Raw genomic sequence first — 24,633 nt, forward strand, 5'->3', positions numbered from 1 at the left:
GTATGTTGATCTGTTCGTTTGTTTGTCTGTCTGTCTGTTTGTCTGTCTGTTTGTCTGTCTGTTTGTCTGTTTGCAGCACTGCGTCTACACCGTTGCACGGAGAATCGCCAAACTTTGCACACATAATGGTCTTGCCCTCTAATATACTGTGCCTCAATGATGACGTCATCGGTGACGTGGTTCGGCCGCCATCTTGGAAAAACCGAATAAATTTGCACCTCTATATCTCCGAAAGTACTGAACAGAAAAAATTGAGACATGGCTCATTGGAAAGAACTCTCCATGCGGAATAAAATATGTAAATGATGACGTCATCAGTCACGTGGTTCGGTCGCCATCTTGGAAAAACGGCAAAAAGGTTGCGCCACTATATCTCCAAAAGTGCTGAACAGAAAAAATTGAGACATGGCTCATTGGAAAGAACTCTCCATGGGGAATAAAATATGTAAATGATGACGTCATCAGTCACGTGGTTCGGTCGCCATCTTGGAAAAACGGCAAAACGTTGCGCCACTATATCTCCAAAAGTGCTGAACAGAAAAAATTGAGACATGGCTCATTGGAAAGAACTCTCCATGGGGAATAAAATATGTTAATGATGCCATCATATGTCACGTGGTCGGCCGCCATCTTGGAAAAACGGCAAAACTTTGCACCACTATATCTCCAAAAGTGCTGAACAGAAATAATTGAGACATGGCTCATTGTAAAGAACTCTCCATGGGGAATAAAATATGTTAATGATGACGTCATCAGTCACGTGGTCGGCCGCCATCTTGGAAAAACGGCAAAACTTTGCACCACAAAATCTCCAAAAGTGCTGAACAGAAAAAATTGAGACATGGCTCATTGTAAAGAACTCTCCATGGGGAATATAATATGTTAATGATGACGCCATCGGTCACGTGGTTCGGCCGCCATCTTGGAAAAATGGGAAAACTTTGCACCACTATATCTCCAAAAGTGCAGAATGGAAAAAATTGCGACATGGCTCATTGTAAAGAACTCTCAATGGGGAATAAAATATGTTAATGATGACGTCATATGTCACGTGGTTCGGCCGCCATCTTGGAAAAACCGAAAAATTGTGCACCTCCATATCTCTGAAAGTGCTGAATAGAAAAAATTGAGACATGGCTCATTGTAAAGAACTCTCCATGGGGAATAAAATATGTTAATGATGACATCATAGGTCACGTGGTTCGGCTGCCATCTTGGAAAAACCGAAAAACGTAGCACCTCCATATCTCCAAAAGTGCTGAATAGAAAAAGTTGAGACATGGCTCTTTGTAAAGAACTCTCCATGGGGAATAATATATGTTAATGATGACGTCATCTATCACGTGGTTCGGACGCCATATTTGTCTTAAATGGCCGATAAAAGAGTACATTCCGGCAAGTCCTCGGTCTCTGACCGATTTTTCATTTGTCTGTCTGTCTGTTTGTCTGTCTGTTTGTCTGTCTGTTTGTCTGTTTGCAGCACTGCGTCTACACCGTTGCACGGAGAATCGCCAAACTTTGCACACATAATGGTCTTGCCCTCTAATATACTGTGCCTCAATGATGACGTCATCGGTGACGTGGTTCGGCCGCCATCTTGGAAAAACCGAATAAATTTGCACCTCTATATCTCCGAAAGTACTGAACAGAAAAAATTGAGACATGGCTCATTGGAAAGAACTCTCCATGCGGAATAAAATATGTAAATGATGACGTCATCAGTCACGTGGTTCGGTCGCCATCTTGGAAAAACGGCAAAAAGGTTGCGCCACTATATCTCCAAAAGTGCTGAACAGAAAAAATTGAGACATGGCTCATTGGAAAGAACTCTCCATGGGGAATAAAATATGTAAATGATGACGTCATCAGTCACGTGGTTCGGTCGCCATCTTGGAAAAACGGCAAAACGTTGCGCCACTATATCTCCAAAAGTGCTGAACAGAAAAAATTGAGACATGGCTCATTGGAAAGAACTCTCCATGGGGAATAAAATATGTTAATGATGCCATCATATGTCACGTGGTCGGCCGCCATCTTGGAAAAACGGCAAAACTTTGCACCACTATATCTCCAAAAGTGCTGAACAGAAATAATTGAGACATGGCTCATTGTAAAGAACTCTCCATGGGGAATAAAATATGTTAATGATGACGTCATCAGTCACGTGGTCGGCCGCCATATTGGAAAAACGGCAAAACTTTGCACCACAAAATCTCCAAAAGTGCTGAACAGAAAAAATTGAGACATGGCTCACTGTAAAGAACTCTCCATGGGGAATAAAATATGTTAATGATGACGCCATCGGTCACGTGGTTCGGCCGCCATCTTGGAAAAATGGGAAAACTTTGCACCACTATATCTCCAAAAGTGCAGAATGGAAAAAATTGCGACATGGCTCATTGTAAAGAACTCTCAATGGGGAATAAAATATGTTAATGATGACGTCATATGTCACGTGGTTCGGCCGCCATCTTGGAAAAACCGAAAAATTGTGCACCTCCATATCTCTGAAAGTGCTGAATAGAAAAAATTGAGACATGGCTCATTGTAAAGAACTCTCCATGGGGAATAAAATATGTTAATGATGACATCATAGGTCACGTGGTTCGGCTGCCATCTTGGAAAAACCGAAAAACGTAGCACCTCCATATCTCCAAAAGTGCTGAATAGAAAAAGTTGAGACATGGCTCTTTGTAAAGAACTCTCCATGGGGAATAATATATGTTAATGATGACGTCATCTATCACGTGGTTCGGACGCCATATTTGTCTTAAATGGCCGATAAAAGAGTACATTCCGGCAAGTCCTCGGTCTCTGACCGATTTTTACTTGCCGGAAATTTTTTTCCGGCAAGTATGTTGATCTGTTCGTTTGTTACTTGCCGGAAAAATTTTCCTGCAAGTATGTTGATCTGTTCGTTTGTTTGTCTGTCTGTCTGTTTGTCTGTCTGTTTGTCTGTCTGTTTGTCTGTTTGCAGCACTGCGTCTACACCGTTGCACGGAGAATCGCCAAACTTTGCACACATAATGGTCTTGCCCTCTAATATACTGTGCCTCAATGATGACGTCATCAGTGACGTGGTTCGGCCGCCATCTTGGAAAAACCGAATAAATTTGCACCTCTATATCTCCGAAAGTACTGAACAGAAAAAATTGAGACATGGCTCATTGTAAAGAACTCTCCATGGGGAATAAAATATGTTAATGATGACGTCATATGTCACGTGGTCGGCCGCCATCTTGGAAAAACGGCAAAAATTTGCACCACTATATCTCCAAAAGTGCTGAACAGAAAAAATTGAGACATGGCTCATTGTAAAGAACTCTCCATGGGGAATAAAATATGTAAATGATGACGTCATCAGTCACGTGGTTCGGTCGCCATCTTGGAAAAACGGCAAATCGTTGCGCCACTATATCTCCAAAAGTGCTGAACAGAAAAAATTGAGACATGGCTCATTGGAAAGAACTCTCCATGGGGAATAAAATATGTTAATGATGACGTCATATGTCACGTGGTCGGCCGCCATCTTGGAAAAACGGCAAAACTTTGCACCACTATATCTCCAAAAGTGCTGAACAGAATAATTGAGACATGGCTCATTGTAAAGAACTCTCCATGGGGAATAAAATATGTTAATGATGACGTCATCAGTCACGTGGTCGGCCGCCATCTTGGAAAAACGGCAAAACTTTGCACCACAAAATCTCCAAAAGTGCTGAACAGAAAAAATTGAGACATGGCTCATTGTAAAGAACTCTCCATGGGGAATAAAATATGTTAATGATGACGCCATCGGTCACGTGGTTCGGCCGCCATCTTGGAAAAATGGGAAAACTTTGCACCACTATATCTCCAAAAGTGCAGAATGGAAAAAATTGAGACATGGCTCATTGTAAAGAACTCTCAATGGGGAATAAAATATGTTAATGATGACGTCATATGTCACGTGGTTCGGCCGCCATCTTGGAAAAACCGAAAAATTGTGCACCTCCATATCTCTGAAAGTGCTGAATAGAAAAAATTGAGACATGGCTCATTGTAAAGAACTCTCCATGGGGAATAAAATATGTTAATGATGACATCATAGGTCACGTGGTTCGGCTGCCATCTTGGAAAAACCGAAAAACGTAGCACCTCCATATCTCCAAAAGTGCTGAATAGAAAAAGTTGAGACATGGCTCTTTGTGAAGAACTCTCCATGGGGAATAATATATGTTAATGATGACGTCATCTATCACGTGGTTCGGACGCCATATTTGTCTTAAATGGCCGATAAAAGAGTACATTCCGGCAAGTCCTCGGTCTCTGACCGATTTTTCATCTGTTTGTCTGTTTGTCTGTTTGTCTGTCTGTTTGTCTGTTTGCAGCACTGCGTCTACACCGTTGCACGGAGAATCGCCAAACTTTGCACACATAATGGTCTTGCCCTCTAATATACTGTGCCCCAATGATGACGTCATCGGTGACGTGGTTCGGCCGCCATCTTGGAAAAACCGAATAAATTTGCACCCCTATATCTCCGAAAGTACTGAACAGAAAAAATTGAGACATGGCTCATTGTAAAGAACTCTCCATGGGGAATAAAATATGTAAATGATGACGTCATCAGTCACGTGGTTCGGTCGCCATCTTGGAAAAACGGCAAATCGTTGCGCCACTATATCTCCAAAAGTGCTGAACAGAAAAAATTGAGACATGGCTCATTGGAAAGAACTCTCCATGGGGAATAAAATATGTTAATGATGACGTCATATGTCACGTGGTCGGCCGCCATCTTGGAAAAACGGCAAAACTTTGCACCACTATATCTCCAAAAGTGCTGAACAGAAATAATTGAGACATGGCTCATTGTAAAGAACTCTCCATGGGGAATAAAATATGTTAATGATGACGTCATCAGTCACGTGGTCGGCCGCCATCTTGGAAAAACGGCAAAACTTTGCACCACAAAATCTCCAAAAGTGCTGAACAGAAAAAATTGAGACATGGCTCATTGTAAAGAACTCTCCATGGGGAATAAAATATGTTAATGATGACGCCATCGGTTACGTGGTTCGGCCGCCATCTTGGAAAAATGGGAAAACTTTGCACCACTATATCTCCAAAAGTGCAGAATGGAAAAAATTGAGACATGGCTCATTGCAAAGAACTCTCAATGGGGAATAAAATATGTGATTGATGACGTCATCAGTCACGTGGTCGGCCGCCATCTTGGAAAAACCGAAAAACTCTGCACCTCCACATCTCCAAAAGTCCTGAATAGAAAAAATTGAGGTATGGCTCATTGTAAAGAACTCTCCATGGGGAATAAAATATGTTAATGATGACGTCATCGGTCACGTGGTTCGGTCGCCATATTTGTCCTAAATGGCCGATAAAAAAGTACATTCCGGCAAGTCCTCGGTCTCTGACCGATTTTTCATCTGTCTGTCTGTCTGTCTGTTTGCAGCACTGCGTCTACACTGTTGCACGGAGAATCGCCAAACTTTGCACACATATTCGTCTTGCCCTGGAATAGACTGTGCCCAATTTATGACGTCATCGGTCACGTGTTTCGGCCGCCATCTTGGAAAAACCGAAAAAAATTGCACCTCTATATCTCCGAAAGTGCTGAATAGAAAAAATTGAGACATGGCTCATTGTAAAGAACTCTCCATGGGGAATAAAATATGTTAATGATGATGTCATATGTCACGTGGTCGGCCGCCATCTTGGAAGAACTGCAAAACTTTGCACCACTATATCTCCAAAAGTGCTGAACAGAAAAAATTGAGACATGGCTCATTGTAAAGAACTCTCCATGGGGAATAAAATATGTTAATGATGACGTCATCAGTCACGTGGTCGGCCGCCATCTTGGAAAAACGGCAAAACTTTGCACCACAAAATCTCCAAAAGTGCTGAACAGAAAAAATTGAGACATGGCTCATTGTAAAGAACTCTCCATGGGGAATAAAATATGTTAATGATGACGCCATCGGTTACGTGGTTCGGCCGCCATCTTGGAAAAATGGGAAAACTTTGCACCACTATATCTCCAAAAGTGCAGAATGGAAAAAATTGAGACATGGCTCATTGCAAAGAACTCTCAATGGGGAATAAAATATGTGATTGATGACGTCATCAGTCACGTGGTCGGCCGCCATCTTGGAAAAACCGAAAAACTCTGCACCTCCACATCTCCAAAAGTCCTGAATAGAAAAAATTGAGGTATGGCTCATTGTAAAGAACTCTCCATGGGGAATAAAATATGTTAATGATGACGTCATCGGTCACGTGGTTCGGTCGCCATATTTGTCCTAAATGGCCGATAAAAAAGTACATTCCGGCAAGTCCTCGGTCTCTGACCGATTTTTCATCTGTCTGTCTGTCTGTCTGTTTGCAGCACTGCGTCTACACTGTTGCACGGAGAATCGCCAAACTTTGCACACATATTCGTCTTGCCCTGGAATAGACTGTGCCCAATTTATGACGTCATCGGTCACGTGTTTCGGCCGCCATCTTGGAAAAACCGAAAAAAATTGCACCTCTATATCTCCGAAAGTGCTGAATAGAAAAAATTGAGACATGGCTCATTGTAAAGAACTCTCCATGGGGAATAAAATATGTTAATGATGATGTCATATGTCACGTGGTCGGCCGCCATCTTGGAAGAACTGCAAAACTTTGCACCACTATATCTCCAAAAGTGCTGAACAGAAAAAATTGAGACAAGGCTCATTGTAAAGAACTCTCCATGGGCAATAAAATATGTTAATGATGACGTCATATGTCACGTGGTCGGCCGCCATCTTGGAAAAACCGAAACATTTTGCACCACTATATCTCCAAAAGTGCTAACAGAAAAAATTGAGACATGGCTCATTGTAAAGAACTCTCCATGGGGAATAAAATATGTTAATGATGATGCCATTGGTCACGTGGTTCGGCCGCCATCTTGGAAAAACGGGAAAACTTTGCACCACTATATCTCCAAAAGTGCAGAATGGAAAAAATTGAGAGATGGCTCATTGTAAAGAACTCTCCATGGGGAATAAAATATGTTAATGATGACGTCATCTATCACGTAGTTCGGCCGCCATATTTGTTCTAAATGGCCGATAAAAAAGTACATTCCGGCAAGTCCTCGGTCTCTGACCGATTTTTCATTACTTGCCGGAAAAATTTTCCGGCAAGTATGTTGATCTGTTCGTTTGTTTGTCTGTCTGTCTGTTTGTCTGTCTGTTTGTCTGTCTGTTTGTCTGTTTGCAGCACTGCGTCTACACCGTTGCACGGAGAATCGCCAAACTTTGCACACATAATGGTCTTGCCCTCTAATATACTGTGCCTCAATGATGACGTCATCAGTGACGTGGTTCGGCCGCCATCTTGGATAAACCGAATAAATTTGCACCTCTATATCTCCGAAAGTACTGAACAGAAAAAATTGAGACATGGCTCATTGTAAAGAACTCTCCATGGGGAATAAAATATGTTAATGATGACGTCATATGTCACGTGGTCGGCCGCCATCTTGGAAAAACGGCAAAAATTTGCACCACTATATCTCCAAAAGTGCTGAACAGAAAAAATTGAGACATGGCTCATTGTAAAGAACTCTCCATGGGGAATAAAATATGTAAATGATGACGTCATCAGTCACGTGGTTCGGTCGCCATCTTGGAAAAACGGCAAATCGTTGCGCCACTATATCTCCAAAAGTGCTGAACAGAAAAAATTGAGACATGGCTCATTGGAAAGAACTCTCCATGGGGAATAAAATATGTTAATGATGACGTCATATGTCACGTGGTCGGCCGCCATCTTGGAAAAACGGCAAAACTTTGCACCACTATATCTCCAAAAGTGCTGAACAGAATAATTGAGACATGGCTCATTGTAAAGAACTCTCCATGGGGAATAAAATATGTTAATGATGACGTCATCAGTCACGTGGTCGGCCGCCATCTTGGAAAAACGGCAAAACTTTGCACCACAAAATCTCCAAAAGTGCTGAACAGAAAAAATTGAGACATGGCTCATTGTAAAGAACTCTCCATGGGGAATAAAATATGTTAATGATGACGCCATCGGTCACGTGGTTCGGCCGCCATCTTGGAAAAATGGGAAAACTTTGCACCTCAACATCTCCGAAAGTGCTGAAATGAAAAAATTGAGACATGGCTCATTGTAAAGAACTCTCCATGGGGAATAAAATATGTTAATGATGACGTCATATGTCACGTGGTCGGCCGCCATCTTGGAAAAACGGCAAAACTTTGTTCCACTGTATCTCCAAAAGTGCTGAACAGATAAAATTGAGACATGGCTCATTGTAAAGAACTCTCCATGGGGAATAAAACATGTTAATGATGACGTCATCGGTCAAGTGCTTCTGCCGCCAGCTTGGAAAATCCGAAAAACTTTGCACCTCCATATCTCCAAAAGTGCTGAATAGAAAAAATTGAGACATGGCTCCTTGTAAAGAACTCTCCATGGGGAATAAAATATGTTCATGATGACGTCATCGGTCACGTGGTTCAGCCGCCATCTTTGAAAAACCAAAAAACCTTGCACCTCGATATCTCCAAAAGTGCTGAATAGAAAAAATTGAGACATGGCTCATTGTAAAGAACTCTCCATGGGGAATAAAATATGTTAATGATGACGTCATAGGTGCCTCCCTTATGACGTCATAATTGCATTTAACTCTGTCTGCAATATAACAGATGTTCTCATCTGTTTGTCTGTTTGTCTGTTTGCAGCACTGCGTCTACACCGTTGCACGTAGAATCGCCAAACTTTGCACACATATTGGTCTTGCCCTGGAATAGACTGTGCCCAATTGATGACGTCATCGGTGACGTGGTTCGGCCGCCATCTTGGAAAAACCGAAAAACTTTGCACCACTATATCTCCAAAAGTGCTGAACAGAAAAAATTGAGACATGGCTCATTGTAAAGAACTCTCCATGGGGAATAAATTATGTTCATGATGACGTCATCGGTCACGTGGTTCAGCCGCCATCTTGGAAAAACTGAAAAGCGTTGCTCCTCCACATCTCCGAAAGTGCTGAATAGAAAAAATTGAGACATGGCTCATTGTAAAGAACTCTCCATGGGGAATAAAATATGTTAATGATGACGTCATCAGTCACGTGGTCGGCCGCCATCTTGGTAAAACGGCAAAATTGTGCACCACTATATCTCCAAATGTGCTGAACAGAAAAAATTGAGACATGGCTCATTGTAAAGAACTCTCAATGGGGAATAAAATATGTTAATGATGACGTCATATGTCACGTGGTTCGGCCGCCATCTTGGAAAAACCGAAAAACCTAGCACCTCCATATCTCCGAAAGTGCTGAATAGAAAAAATTGAGACATGGCTCATTGTCAAGAACTCTCCATGTGGAATAAAATATGTTAATGATGACGTCATCGGTCACGTGGTGCGGCCGCCATCTTGGAAAAACGGGAAAAAAATTCACCTCCATATCTCCGAAAGTGCTGAATAGAAAAAATTGAGACATGGCTCATTGGAAAGAACTCTCCAGGGGGAATAAAATATGTTAATGATGACGTCATCGGTCACGTGGTTCGGCCGCCATCTTGGAAAATCCGAAAAACGTTGCACCTCTATCTCCAAAAGTGCTGAACAGAAAAAATTGAGACATGGCTCATTGGAAAGAACTCTCCAGGGGGAATAAAATATGTTAATGATGTCGTCATCGGTCACGTGGTTCGGCCGCCATCTTGGAAAATCCGAAAAACGTTGCACCTCTATCTCCAAAAGTGCTGAACAGAAAAAATTGAGACATGGCTCATTGTAAAGAACTCTCCGTGGGGAATAAAATATGTTAATGATGATGTCATCGGTCAGGTGGTTCAGCCGCCATATTTGTATTAAATGGCCGATAAAAAAGTAAATTCCGGCAAGTCCTCGGTCTCTGACCGATTTTTCATTTGTCTGTCTGTCTGTTTGTCTGTCTGTTTGTCTGTCTGTTTGTCTGTTTGCAGCACTGCGTCTACACCGTTGCACGGAGAATCGCCAAACTTTGCACACATAATGGTCTTGCCCTCTAATATACTGTGCCTCAATGATGACGTCATCGGTGACGTGGTTCGGCCGCCATCTTGGAAAAACCGAATAAATTTGCACCTCTATATCTCCGAAAGTACTGAACAGAAAAAATTGAGACATGGCTCATTGGAAAGAACTCTCCATGCGGAATAAAATATGTAAATGATGACGTCATCAGTCACGTGGTTCGGTCGCCATCTTGGAAAAACGGCAAAAAGGTTGCGCCACTATATCTCCAAAAGTGCTGAACAGAAAAAATTGAGACATGGCTCATTGGAAAGAACTCTCCATGGGGAATAAAATATGTAAATGATGACGTCATCAGTCACGTGGTTCGGTCGCCATCTTGGAAAAACGGCAAAACGTTGCGCCACTATATCTCCAAAAGTGCTGAACAGAAAAAATTGAGACATGGCTCATTGGAAAGAACTCTCCATGGGGAATAAAATATGTTAATGATGCCATCATATGTCACGTGGTCGGCCGCCATCTTGGAAAAACGGCAAAACTTTGCACCACTATATCTCCAAAAGTGCTGAACAGAAATAATTGAGACATGGCTCATTGTAAAGAACTCTCCATGGGGAATAAAATATGTTAATGATGACGTCATCAGTCACGTGGTCGGCCGCCATCTTGGAAAAACGGCAAAACTTTGCACCACAAAATCTCCAAAAGTGCTGAACAGAAAAAATTGAGACATGGCTCATTGTAAAGAACTCTCCATGGGGAATAAAATATGTTAATGATGACGCCATCGGTCACGTGGTTCGGCCGCCATCTTGGAAAAATGGGAAAACTTTGCACCACTATATCTCCAAAAGTGCAGAATGGAAAAAATTGCGACATGGCTCATTGTAAAGAACTCTCAATGGGGAATAAAATATGTTAATGATGACGTCATATGTCACGTGGTTCGGCCGCCATCTTGGAAAAACCGAAAAATTGTGCACCTCCATATCTCTGAAAGTGCTGAATAGAAAAAATTGAGACATGGCTCATTGTAAAGAACTCTCCATGGGGAATAAAATATGTTAATGATGACATCATAGGTCACGTGGTTCGGCTGCCATCTTGGAAAAACCGAAAAACGTAGCACCTCCATATCTCCAAAAGTGCTGAATAGAAAAAGTTGAGACATGGCTCTTTGTAAAGAACTCTCCATGGGGAATAATATATGTTAATGATGACGTCATCTATCACGTGGTTCGGACGCCATATTTGTCTTAAATGGCCGATAAAAGAGTACATTCCGGCAAGTCCTCGGTCTCTGACCGATTTTTCATCTGTCTGTTTGTCTGTTTGCAGCACTGCATCTACACCGTTGCACGGAGAATCGCCAAACTTTGCACACATAATGGTCTTGCCCTCTAATATACTGTGCCCCAATGATGACGTCATCGGTGACGTGGTTCGGCCGCCATCTTGGAAAAACCGAATAAATTTGCACCTCTATATCTCCGAAAGTACTGAACAGAAAAAATTGAGACATGGCTCATTGTAAAGAACTCTCCATGGGGAATAAAATATGTAAATGATGACGTCATCAGTCACGTGGTTCGGTCGCCATCTTGGAAAAACGGCAAATCGTTGCGCCACTATATCTCCAAAAGTGCTGAACAGAAAAAATTGAGACATGGCTCATTGGAAAGAACTCTCCATGGGGAATAAAATATGTTAATGATGACGTCATATGTCACGTGGTCGGCCGCCATCTTGGAAAAACGGCAAAACTTTGCACCACTATATCTCCAAAAGTGCTGAACAGAAATAATTGAGACATGGCTCATTGGAAAGAACTCTCCATGGGGAATAAAATATGTTAATGATGACGTCATCAGTCACGTGGTCGGCCGCCATCTTGGAAAAACGGCAAAACTTTGCACCACAAAATCTCCAAAAGTGCTGAACAGAAAAAATTGAGACATGGCTCATTGTAAAGAACTCTCAATGGGGAATAAAATATGTTAATGATGACGTCATATGTCATCTGTTTGTCTGTCTGTTTGTCTGTTTGCAGCACTACGTCTACACCGTTGCACGTAGAATCGCCAAACTTTGCACACGTATTTGTCTTGCCCTCTAATATATTGTGCCCAAATGATGACGTCATCGGTCACGTGGTTCGGTCGCCATCTTGGAAAAACCGAAAAACGTTGCACCTCTATATCTCCAAAAGTAATTAACAGACAAAATCGAGACATGGCTCATTGTAAATAATTCTCCATGGGGAATAAAATATGTTAATGATGACGTCATCGGTCACGTGGTTCGACCGCCATCTTGGAAAAACGGCAAAACTTTGCACCACTATATCTCCAAAAGTGCTGAACAGAAAAAATTGAGACATGGCTCATTGTAAAGAACTCTCCATGGGGAATAAAATATGTTAATGATGACGTCATCAGTCGCGTGGTCGGCCGCCATCTTGGAAAAACCGAAAAACCTAGCACCTCCATATCTCCGAAAGTGCTGAATAGAAAAAATTGAGACATGGCTCATTGTCAAGAACTCTCCATGTGGAATAAAATATGTTAATGATGACGTCATCGGTCACGTGGTGCGGCCGCCATCTTGGAAAAACGGGAAAAAAATTCACCTCCATATCTCCGAAAGTGCTGAATAGAAAAAATTGAGACATGGCTCATTGGAAAGAACTCTCCAGGGGGAATAAAATATGTTAATGATGACGTCATCGGTCACGTGGTTCGGCCGCCATCTTGGAAAATCCGAAAAACGTTGCACCTCTATCTCCAAAAGTGGTGAACAGAAAAAATTGAGACATGGCTCATTGGAAAGAACTCTCCAGGGGGAATAAAATATGTTAATGATGTCGTCATCGGTCACGTGGTTCGGCCGCCATCTTGGAAAATCCGAAAAACGTTGCACCTCTATCTCCAAAAGTGCTGAACAGAAAAAATTGAGACATGGCTCATTGTAAAGAACTCTCCGTGGGGAATAAAATATGTTAATGATGATGTCATCGGTCAGGTGGTTCAGCCGCCATATTTGTCCTAAATGGCCGATAAAAAAGTAAATTCCGGCAAGTCCTCGGTCTCTGACCGATTTTTCATTACTTGCCGGAAAAATTTTCCGGCAAGTATGTTGATCTGTTCGTTACTTGCCGGAAAAATTTTCCGGCAAGTATGTTGATCTGTTCGTTTGTTACTTGCCGGAAAAATTTTTCCGGCAAGTATGTTGATCTGTTCGTTTGTTTGTCTGTCTGTTTGTCTGTTTGTCTGTCTGTTTGTCTGTCTGTTTGTCTGTCTGTTTGCAGCACTGCGTCTACACCGTTGCACGGAAAATCGCCAAACTTTGCACACATATTCGTCTTGCCCTGGAATAGACTGTGCCCAATATATGACGTCATCGGTCACGTGTTTCGGCGGCCATCTTGGAAAAACCGAAATAATTTGCACCGCTATATCTCCGAAAGTACTGAACAGAAAAAATTGAGACATGGCTCATTGTGAAGAACTCTCCATGGGGAATAAAATGTGTTAATGATGACGTCATCAGTCACGTGGTTCGGTCGCCATCTTGGAAAAACGGCAAAACGTTGCGCCACTGTATCTCCAAAAGTGCTGAACAGAAAAAATTGAGACATGGCTCATTGTAAAGAACTCTCCATGGGGAATAAAATATGTTAATGATGACGTCATATGTCACGTGGTCGGCCGCCATCTTGGTAAAACGGCAAAACTTTGCACCACTAAATCTCCAAAAGTGCTGAACAGAAAAAATTGAGACATGGCTCATTGTAAAGAACTCTCCATGGGGAATAAAATATGTTAATGATGACGTCATCAGTCACGTGGTCGGCCGCCATCTTGGAAAAACGGCAAAACGTTGCACCACTATAATCTCCAAAAGTGCTGAACAGAAAAAATTGAGACATGGCTCATTGTAAAGAACTCTCAATGGGGAATAAAATTTGTTAATGATGACGTCATATGTCACGTGGTTCGGCCGCCATCTTGGAAAAACCGAAAAATTTTGCACCTCCATATCTCTGAATGTGCTGAATAGAAAAATTTGAGACATGGCTCATTGTAAAGAATTCTCCATGGGGAATAAAATATGTTAATGATGACGTCATTGATCACATGGTTCGGCCGCCATATTTGTCCTAGACGGCCAATAAAAAAGTAAATTCCGGCAAGTCCTCGGTCTCTGACCGATTTTTCATCTGTCTGTCTGTCTGTTTGCAGCACTGCGTCTACACCGTTGCACGTAGAATCGCCAAACTTTGCATACATATTGGTCTTGCCCTGGAATAGACTGTGCCCAATTGATGACGTCATCGGTGACGTGGTTCGGCCGCCATCTTGGAAAAACCGAAAAACTTTGCACCTCTCTATCTCCGAAAGTACTGAACAGAAAAAATTGAGACATGGCTCATTGTAAAGAACTCTCCATGGGGAATAAAATATGTAAATGATGACGTCATCAGTCACGTGGTTCGGTCGCCATCTTGGAAAAACGGCAAAACGTTGCGCCACTATATCTCCAAAAGTGCTGAACAGAAAAAATTGAAACATGGCTCATTGTAAAGAACTCTCCATGGGGAATAAAATATGTTAATGATGACGTCATCAGTCACGTGGTCGGCCGCCATCTTGGAAAAACGGCAAACTTTGCACCACAAAATCTCCAAAAGTGCTGAACAGAAAAAATTGAGACAAGGCTCATTGTAAAGAACTCTCCATGGGGAATAAAATATGTTAATAATGACGTCATAGGTCACGTGGTTCGGCCGCCATCTTGGAAAAACCGAAAATTTTTGCACCTCCACATCTCTGAAAGTGCTGAATAGCAAAAAATTGAGACATGGCTCATTGTAAAGAACTCTCCATGGGGAATAAAATATGTTAATGATGACGTCATCGGTCACGTGGTCCGGCCGCCATCTTGGAAAAACCGAAAAACTTTGCACCTCCAGTGCTGAATAGAAAAAATGAGACATGGCTCATTGGAAAGAACTCTCCATGGGGAATAAAATATGTTAATAATGACGTCATCGGTCACGTGGTTCGGCCGCCATCTTGGAAAAACCAAAAAACTTAGCACCTCGATATATCTCCGGAAGTGCTGAATAGAAAAAATTGAGACGTGGCTCATTGTAAAGAACTCTCCATGGGGAATAAAATATGTTAATGATGATGTCATCGGTCACATGGTTCGGCCGCCATATTTGTCCTAAATGGCCGACAAAAAAGTAAATTCCGGCAAGTCCTCGGTCTCTGACCGATTTTTCATCTGTTTGTTTGTCTGTCAGTGAACAGGATATCTCAAAAAGTTGTGGACGGATTTGGACGAAATTTGGCAGAGCGATGGTGTATGTGACAAGGATGAATTGATTCGATTTTGGTGAAGATCTGGATTTGGATCCGGATGGTGGAATTTCTTCAGTGATTCTTCACCGTTGGGAGATAGAGCGAAAAATGATACGTAGCAGGATATCTCAAAAAGTTATGGACGGATTTGGACGAAACCTGGCACAGCGATGGTGTATGTGACAAGGATGAAATGATTCGATTTTGGTGAAGATCTGGATTTGTATCCGGATGGTGGAATTTCTTCAGTGATTTTTCACCATTGGGAGATAGAGTCAAAAACTATACATAGCAGGATATCTCAAAAAGTTATGGACGGATTTGGACGAAACTCAGTGGAGAGGTTGGGTGTCTGACAAGGACGAATCGATTCGATTTTGGTGAAGATCTGAATATGGATTTGGATACGATAATTATTTAATTTTTAAGTGATTCTTCACCATTGAGAAATCGGGCGAAAAGCGATTATATAACATTGTGGTGGGCACAAGGGGTAATAATTCCGCGCACCAGTGGGTGGCGCGAGTGCCCAGGCGGGGACCGATGGTACATGCCCCGCCCTTCGACCGAGCGGCCACGCCCGGGGACTAGGCGTGGCCTCGGCACATATATGCGGGCTCTAAGCTCGAGCCCGCTCAGTGCTGCAGTTCGAGCTTTCGTAATAAAGACTCTTTTGGTTTTATCAAATGCGTTGTGGCCTACCTCTTTGGCAAGCAAGTTGTGTGCGCAGCACCACACTTCACTGGTGACCCCGATTGGTTCAGCCGTTGCTGACCACCGAACGCGCCATGGCCAACAACGCCGTCGCGGTAAAACTCCCAGAGTTTTGGGAAGCACAGGCCGATGTGTGGTTCGTGCAGGCCGAAGCGCAATTTCAGCTTCGAGGCATAATGGCGGACGAGACCCGTTACTACCACGTGGTCGCCGCCCTCGGGCCTGGCACTGCCGCCCGAGTCGTGTCCATCCTGCGGCACCCGCCGGTCGACCACAAGTATGGGGCGCTCAAACGTCTCCTCATCGCCACGTTCGGCCTCACGGAGATTGAACGGACCGACCGCCTCCTGGACCTTCCCGAACTCGGCGACACACGACCATCCGTGTGGATGGATTATATGCTGTTGCTGCTGGGTGACCAAGCCCCGGATTTCTTATTCCGGGCGCTTTTCCTACGCCAGCTACCTCTACAGGTACGCCTCGCGCTGGCTGGTTCCAACATAAGGGAACCCCGCGCCCTGGCCGTAGAGGCCGACAAGTTCTTCGCGGCTTGCGACACGCGATCGAGTTACGGTGCCGCCGTCGTGGTTCCCGAGGCAGATGCTACAGCGTCCCTCGTGGCCGCTACCGCGCCCCGCCTACCACCACCACCACCACCACCACCGCCGCCGAGAAAACCACGGCCGCCCCCGCCGCCGCAAGCCTGGTGCTATTTCCACGCCAGGTTCGGCCACAAGGCTCGGACGTGTCACCCGCCATGCTCTTTTCACAAGTCGGGAAATGACCAGGCCGGCGCTCATTAGCGGCCCTGAGCGTCGGCCATTCCGGCAGCCTCCTATTCATTATGGACACCTTGTCCGGGCGCCGTTTCCTCTGCGATACAGGAGCACAGGTGAGCGTCATCTCCGCCTCCACGTCCGACAAGCGAACCGCGGGCCAGGGCCCCGCATTGCTTGCCGCCAACGGTACACCCATCCGCACATTCGGGAAGCGCTGCCTCTCCCTGCGGTTCGGAGGGCAGCGCTTTCAATGGTCGTTCGTGACCGACAGCGTGCCAATGGCATTGCTTGGTGCGGACTTCCTATGTGCGAATGGGTTGTTGGTCGACGTGAAGCGCAGACGGCTTGTCCAGGCCGAAACCTTTAGCTCGCTCGCTTGTTCGCTTAGCGGCTCACTGAGCGGCTCACCGAGCGGCTTGTCAAGCGGCTTGCTGGAGGGTTCCGTCCCGGCGAGTTTAGTTTGCACGCTTCCGGCAGCGGACGACTTTACCCGCCTCCTCGCCAGTTTCCCGGCCCTCACGCGGCCCACCTTCTCAGCGGTGGCCGTTAAACACGGGGTGGAGCACCACATCCCCACGGTCGGGCCGCCGGTCTATGCCCGGGCACGCCGACTCGAGCCCACGAAGCTCGCGGTGGCGAAAGCGGATTTCGCCACACTGGAGCGGCTGGGGATCGTGCGGCGCTCCAACAGCACTTGGGCTTCTCCGCTGCACATCGTGCCGAAGCCCGGCGGGGGATGGCGGCCGTGCGAGGACTACCACCGGCTCAACGATGCCACCACCCCCGACCGATACCCGGTCCCACACATTCATGACTTTTCCGCCTGGTTGGCCAACACGACCGTGTTTTCTAGGGTGGACCTCATCCGGGGCTACCATCAGGTCCCCGTCCAACTGGACGACGTCCCGAAGATGGCCGTCATCACCCCTTTCGGCCTCTTCGAATTCCTCAGGATGCCATTCGGGTTGAGAGAATGCGGCTCAGGCATTCCAGCGGCTCATGGATAGCGTCTTGCGCGACTTACCTTTCCTGTTTGTCTACCTGGACGAGATAATAGGGGCGAGCGCGTCCCAGGAGGAGCACCTGCTCCACCTCCGTATGCTTTTCGAACACCTGGGCCAGCATGGCCTAATTATCAACCCTGCCAAGTGCCGTTTCGGCGTCGACACCATCGACTTCTTGGGGCACCGCATCACCGAGCACGGGGCCGTCCCTTTACCGGCCAAGGTGGAGGCGGTCAGGGATTTCCTGCGGCCCCGCACGATCAAGGGGCTCCAGGAGTTCCTGGGCATGGTAAACTTTTACCACCGCTTCGTGCCCCATGTCGCCCAGCTCCTCCGCCCCTTGCACGAGGCCCTTTGGGGCAAGCCGGGCAAAGGTGACATCGCATGGTCGGAGCCGATGGCCGCGGCGTTCGTGGGCGCAAAGCTGGCTCTGGCCGACGCCACCATGCTGGCGCACCTGGCGCCCGATGCACCGATCGCCCTCACCACCGACATGTCGGACTACGCGGTGGGCGCAGTGCACGAGCAATGGGTGCGTGGTGCTTGGCAACCACTGGCGTTTTTCAGCTGGCAGCTTCGCCCGCACGAACGCCGGTACAGCACCTTCGACCGCGAGTTGCTCGGGCTCCACCTGGCGGTCCGACACTTCCGCCATCTGCTGGAGGGCCGCCCGTTCACGGCCTTCGTGGACCACAAGCCCCTTGTGTTCGCGATGGCCAAGGTCGCCGAGCCATGGTCGGCACGGCAGCAGCGCCACCTCTCTGCCGTGTCCGAGTACACGACGGACATCCTTCACGTGGCGGGTAAGGACAACCCGGTGGCGGATTGCCTTTCCCGGTCCGTCGTGCACGCGGTCCACCTCGGGGTCGACTATGCCCGGATGGCGGAGGCCCAGACCGCCGAGCTCAGCGTCCAGGCCTTGCGGACCGCCGTCACGGGCCTCCGCGTCACCGAGGTGCCGTTCGACGCCGCGGGCATGGCCCTCCTATGTGACGTCTCCCTCGGCCGGCCTCGCCCCATCGTGCCCGCTGGCTGGCAGCGCCCGGTGTTCAACGCCATCCACGGCCTGTCCCACCCTGGCGCGAGGGCATCCCAGAAACTCGTTGGGGCGAAGTTCGTCTGGCATGGCCTCAGGAAGGACGTCCGCAACTGGGCCAGGACGTGCCTCGCGTGCCAGCGCGCAAAGGTCCACCGCCACACCCAGGCACCGTTGGCCCCGTTTACGGTGCCCGAGCGGCGGTTCGACCACGTGCACGTCGACTTGGTGGGACTTCTGCCCCCCCTCGTGAGGGTTCACCCACCTCCTCACCATGGTCGATCGCACCACACGGTGGCCGGAGGCCGTCCCATTGGCGGCGACGTCTGCGGCTGAGGTGGCGCAAGCCTTTATCGCCACTTGGGTTGCCCGGTTCGGTGCCCCCTCGGACATCTTGTCCGTCCGCGGCCCCCAGTTCACCTCGGAGCTCTGAGCAGCGGTGGCGCAAGGGCTCGGGGTGAAGCTACACCACACCACGGCCTACCACCCCCAGGCCAATGGCCTGTGCGAGCGCTTTCATCGCTCCATGAAGGCCGCGCTCCGGGCCAGCCTCCGCGACGGCGGCTGGGTCGACAGACTCCCCTGGGTCCTGCTGGGCCTCAGGACGGCACCCAAGGATGACCTGCGCGCGTCCTCGGCAGAGCTGGTCTTCGGGCAACCACTGCGGGTACCGGGTGAATTTATCCCCGACTCCACGGCTCCTTGGTCCGCGGCGCAACCACGCTCCGCCCTTCAGGAGACCGCCCGGAGGTTCGCCCCGGTGCCAACGGCACACCACGGTTGCCCGCCTTCCCCCGTTGCCCCGGAGCTTCGCACAGCAACGTACGTGTTCATCCGGCACGACGCCCACCGGGCACCGCTACGGCCCCCGTACGACGGGCCCTTCCGCGTGCTGGAGACCGGGGTCAAATTTTTCACGGTCGACATCGGCGGTGCCCCGGATCCCATTTCCGTGGACCGCCTCAAGCCGGCCCACCTCGATCCGGACCACCCCTTGCCAGCAGCTCTGCCTCCGCGTCGGGGCCACCCCCCGGCGGTCGGACCCCCGGCACCCCCGCCAGCAGCTCTGCCTCCGTGTCGAGGCTGCCCCCCGGCGGTCGGACCCCGGCACCCCCCATCCCTGCACCCATCGCCAGGGGGCGTTTCGGCCGGGTCATCCGGCTTCCCCGCAAACTCACCCTTCAGGTGCGCAGGAATTCTGGGGGGGCGCGTGTGGCGGGCACAAGGGGTAATAATTCCGCACACCAGTGGGTGGCACGAGCGGCCAGGCTGGGACCGATGGTACATGCCCCGCCCTTCGACCGAGTGGCCACGCCCGGGTACTAGGCATGGCCTCGGCACATATATGCGGGCTCTAAGCTTGAGCCCGCTCAGTGCTGCAGTTCGAGCTTTCGTAATAAAGACTCTTTTGGTTTTATCAAACGCGTTGTGGCCTACCTCTTTGGCAAGCAAGTTGTGTGCGCAGCACCACACTTCAACATGATATTTTAAAAAGTTGTGGACGAGTTATGAATAAACTTGGTGGATGAGTTGGGTAGGTGACAAGAACAAGCGATTAGATTTTGGTTCAGGTCCGAATCCAGATCCGGCCTATCAGTGGGATACAAACCATAAACTGTTCAGCCTGGTGGAGGTTTGCGCTCTACCTAGTGCAGTTTTAGTTGGCCTTTTCTTTTTTTTGTCCTTTGTTTTGTGAGTTTTGTTTCTTCGCTTGTTGAGACAATCTCTTCCCTCTCCCCTTCTCACCTCATTAAAAACCTTCCCAAGTGCCGACTCACTGGTGTTCAGTGGGTTGTGGGTTTCTCTTTCTCCGCGTTGTCAATGCAATGTTGGGTTTCGTTGTTGTTTTGAGCATCATTGTCAAGTGTTGGAGTTGTACATTCGAGACGAGAACTACACCTGCACAATTGCCTTGAATCACTGCAACTCTCTGCATTTCGTCATATTTGCCTGTATAACCAACATGCTAAAACGCAACTCGATTTCCCCTGACTGTGCAGGTGGAGATCGCCAGGAGTCCATAGAGGCCGCCCACAGGCTTGGTCTTGTTCACTACGAGAGGGGAAACTTGGAAGAAGCATCCCAGGTACTTGACTGCAAATCGACCGTTTCACAGTACCTTCAGTAAATAACAAAAGAGGCGTCATGCTATCCGGGTGCTTCGCACTTAAGCACATTTACATCGCATAGTGCATACCTGCTTTGGACCACCTTTTCACACAAAAGAAGGTACTGTAACAATGTTTGAGCCTCTTTTTAAAATATACAGTTATCTCATGGCGAGTTTGCTTCTAATGAAACAATTTTTTTTATCAACAGGGTCACAACTAATAGCATATCAAATCGATATATCATCATAAAGGTTCGGGTCGAGCAATAACCACTTATCTGTCAAAATGGCGTCACCTGTGGTGAACTGGACCGTGGTTCGTCCAGATCGCAATTAGTCTGCTCACATGGTGGTTAAATTAAACAAGAGGTAACATCGTTCGTAAGCGCATTAACCATGCAAACTTCGCTGCAATTAGTGCTACAGGTGTTTCACTCTGTTTACCTTTGCAGTGTGTTTTGGGTTATAACGTTTTGGATTGTGTTTTGTCTTCATTATTAAGCAAGATGAGTTGTACGAGAAAAAGCCCTGATATAAAATATGGCAATTGGCTTTTGGAAAAAATATGTTGTAGCTGTAAGAGTGGTTGTAAATGCCTTTTTATGTCCCTCTTGCAAATCCTGGCCATCTATAGAGGGTTCATTAAACCAGGCAGGGAGAGAGCAGGGCAGGTTTGCTAAACAAGGCCTAGCTATAGCAGAGCAAGTTCACTCAATCAAGTTTGGCTAGACCATGGCGAATGTGCTAAATCAGGCAGGGATATAGTGAGGTGGTTTACCTGAAACAGAGAGAGAGAGCAAGACAGTTTTGCTAAACCAGGCAGGGAGAGAACAAGGCAAGTTTGCAAAACTATACAGTGAAGTGCAGGCCAGGCTTGCTATACTAGGCAAGGAGGAGAGCAGGACAAGTTTGCAAAACTATACAGTGAACGCAGGCCAGGCTTGCTATACTAGGCAAGGAGGAGAGCAGGACAAGTTTGCAAATCTATACAGTGAAGCGCAGGCCAGGCTTGCTATACTAGGCAAGGAGGAGAGCAGGACAAGTTTGCAAAACTATACAGTGAAGCGCAGGCCAGGCTTGCTATACTAGGCAAGGAGGAGAGCAGGACAAGTTTGCAAAACTATACAGTGAAGTGCAGGCCAGGCTTGCTAAACTAGGCAAGGAGGAGAGCAGGACAAGTTTGCAAAACTATACAGTGAAGTGCAGGCCAGGCTTGCTATACTAGGCAAGGAGGAGAGCAGGACAAGTTTGCAAAACTATACAGTGAACGCAGGCCAGGCTTGCTAAACTAGGCAAGGAGGAGAGCAGGACAAGATTGCAAAACTATACAGTGAAGTGCAGGCCAGGCTTGCTATACTAGGCAAGGAGGAGAGCAGGACAAGTTTGCAAAACTATACAGTGAAGTGCAGGCCAGGCTTGCTATACTAGGCAAGGAGGAGAGCAGGACAAGTTTGCAAAACTATACAGTGAAGTGCAGGCCAGGCTTGCTAAACTAGGCAAGGAGGAGAGCAGGACAAGTTTGCAAAACTATACAGTGAACGCAGGCCAGGCTTGCTAAACTAGGCAAGTTAGAGAGCAGGACAAGTTTGCAAAACTATACAGTGAACGCAGGCCAGGCTTGCTAAACTAGGCAAGGAGGAGAGCAGGACAAGATTGCAAAACTATACAGTGAAGTGCAGGCCAGGCTTGCTAAACTAGGCAAGGAGGAGAGCAGGACAAGTTTGCAAAACTATACAGTGAACGCAGGCCAGGCTTGCTAAACTAGGCAAGTTAGAGAGCAGGACAAGTTTGCAAAACTATACAGTGAAGTGCAGGCCAGGCTTGCTATACTAGGCAAGGAGGAGAGCAGGACAAGTTTGCAAAACTATACAGTGAAGTGCAGGCCAGGCTTGCTATACTAGGCAAGGAGGAGAGCAGGACAAGTTTGTAAAACTATACAGTGAACGCAGGCCAGGCTTGCTATACTAGGCAAGGAGGAGAGCAGGACAAGTTTGCAAAACTATACAGTGAAGTGCAGGCCAGGCTTGCTAAACTAGGCAAGGAGGAGAGCAGGACAAGATTGCAAAACTATACAGTGAAGTGCAGGCCAGGCTTGCTATACTAGGCAAGGAGGAGAGCAGGACAAGTTTGCAAAACTATACAGTGAAGTGCAGGCCAGGCTTGCTATACTAGGCAAGGAGGAGAGCAGGACAAGTTTGCAAAACTATACAGTGAAGTGCAGGCCAGGCTTGCTATACTAGGCAAGGAGGAGAGCAGGACAAGTTTGCAAAACTATACAGTGAAGCGCAGGCCAGGCTTGCTAAACTAGGCAAGTTAGAGAGCAGGACAAGTTTGCAAATCTATACAGTGAAGTGCAGGCCAGGCTTGCTATACTAGGCAAGGAGGAGAGCAGGACAAGTTTGCAAAACTATACAGTGAAGTGCAGGCCAGGCTTGCTATACTAGGCAAGGAGGAGAGCAGGACAAGTTTGCAAAACTATACAGTGAAGCGCAGGCCAGGCTTGCTAAACTAGGCAAGTTAGAGAGCAGGACAAGTTTGCAAATCTATACAGTGAAGTGCAGGCCAGGCTTGCTATACTAGGCAAGGAGGAGAGCAGGACAAGTTTGCAAATCTATACAGTGAACCGCAGGCCAGGCTTGCTAAACTAGGCAAGGAGGAGAGCAAGACAAGTGGGTGCTCTAACCCTAGGTGCTCTAACCTAGGACAAGTGGGTGCTCTAACCCAGGCAGTGATAAAACAGGATGTGTGTTGTCAGAGCAGGAAGCGTAGAGCGGGGCAGGTTCGCTTATCTAAACATGATGTGCATTGTTTGTATCGAGTTACCTGGAGGTGCATACGTGAGGTGCATAGCCGACATGTGGGTCTGTGCGTGGGGCAACGTACACGTGGACCGTGCCCCTCGTGTTTAATTTAGCGCACCTTGAGCACGCTATCGGCGCACTGAGCCGCTTTATTAATGATTCACACAAAGCGCACACTCTTTTTTGACTTTAACTAATGGAATGCATACAATGAATGATTTATTTCATTTCAGCAGAGGGAGCGTTACCCAGGATCCCAGTGGGAACGCTCGACTGGTCTTAACGAATCGATTGTATGTCTGACTTCAACGGCATTTGTTTATACATTTCCAGTTATGTATACTCTTTCTTTCTCTCTCGTTATCCTTTTAAATTTCCATTAATACTATTACTTACTCCATTAAACATTAAACTATCAAATAACATCATCCTGGAAAGACTAGACATCCTGAAATAACATTAATAATAATAACCTAATGCTTTTACTAATATGGATGAAAAACAACATTAACTAGGGAGTTCATAGAACACGATCCCCCGCACACTGCACAGCACAATTAACGTTGTCTGCACGAGTACGTGCTAGGCCTTGGAAGTTGTTGTTTTGGATGGAAAACAAAACCAAGTATCCTCAACTGCACCGATTTGCTTCAAAAGTATTGTGTGCTCCAGCGGAAAGTGTTTTCAAGAGGAGGCCTTACGCGCCCTCATCGGACAAGGCCGGGAGCAGACGCTCTATGTAAACTGATGTTTCTAAAATGCAATGAAGCTTCACTTGGCAGGACGTA

The 24,633-nt window shown here is 46.9% G+C and overlaps 1 protein-coding gene across 1 annotated transcript in view; it reads left to right on the plus strand.

Moving 5' to 3' along the window:
• Positions 1 to 24,633, plus strand: part of TTC29 (tetratricopeptide repeat domain 29) — a 171,309-nt gene that overhangs the window by 145,575 nt on the left and 1,101 nt on the right. Inside the window, exon 6 of the mRNA XM_078766293.1 lies at positions 20,935 to 21,020. Within this exon, the coding sequence (XP_078622419.1) occupies positions 20,935 to 21,020 (86 nt within the window). The remainder of the gene's footprint in view (positions 1 to 20,934; positions 21,021 to 24,633) is intronic.

The sequence above is a fragment of the Myxine glutinosa genome, chromosome 12, assembly GCF_964187855.1.
Source record: "Myxine glutinosa chromosome 12, kmMyxGlut1.1, whole genome shotgun sequence".
Classification (NCBI taxonomy): domain Eukaryota; kingdom Metazoa; phylum Chordata; class Myxini; order Myxiniformes; family Myxinidae; genus Myxine; species Myxine glutinosa.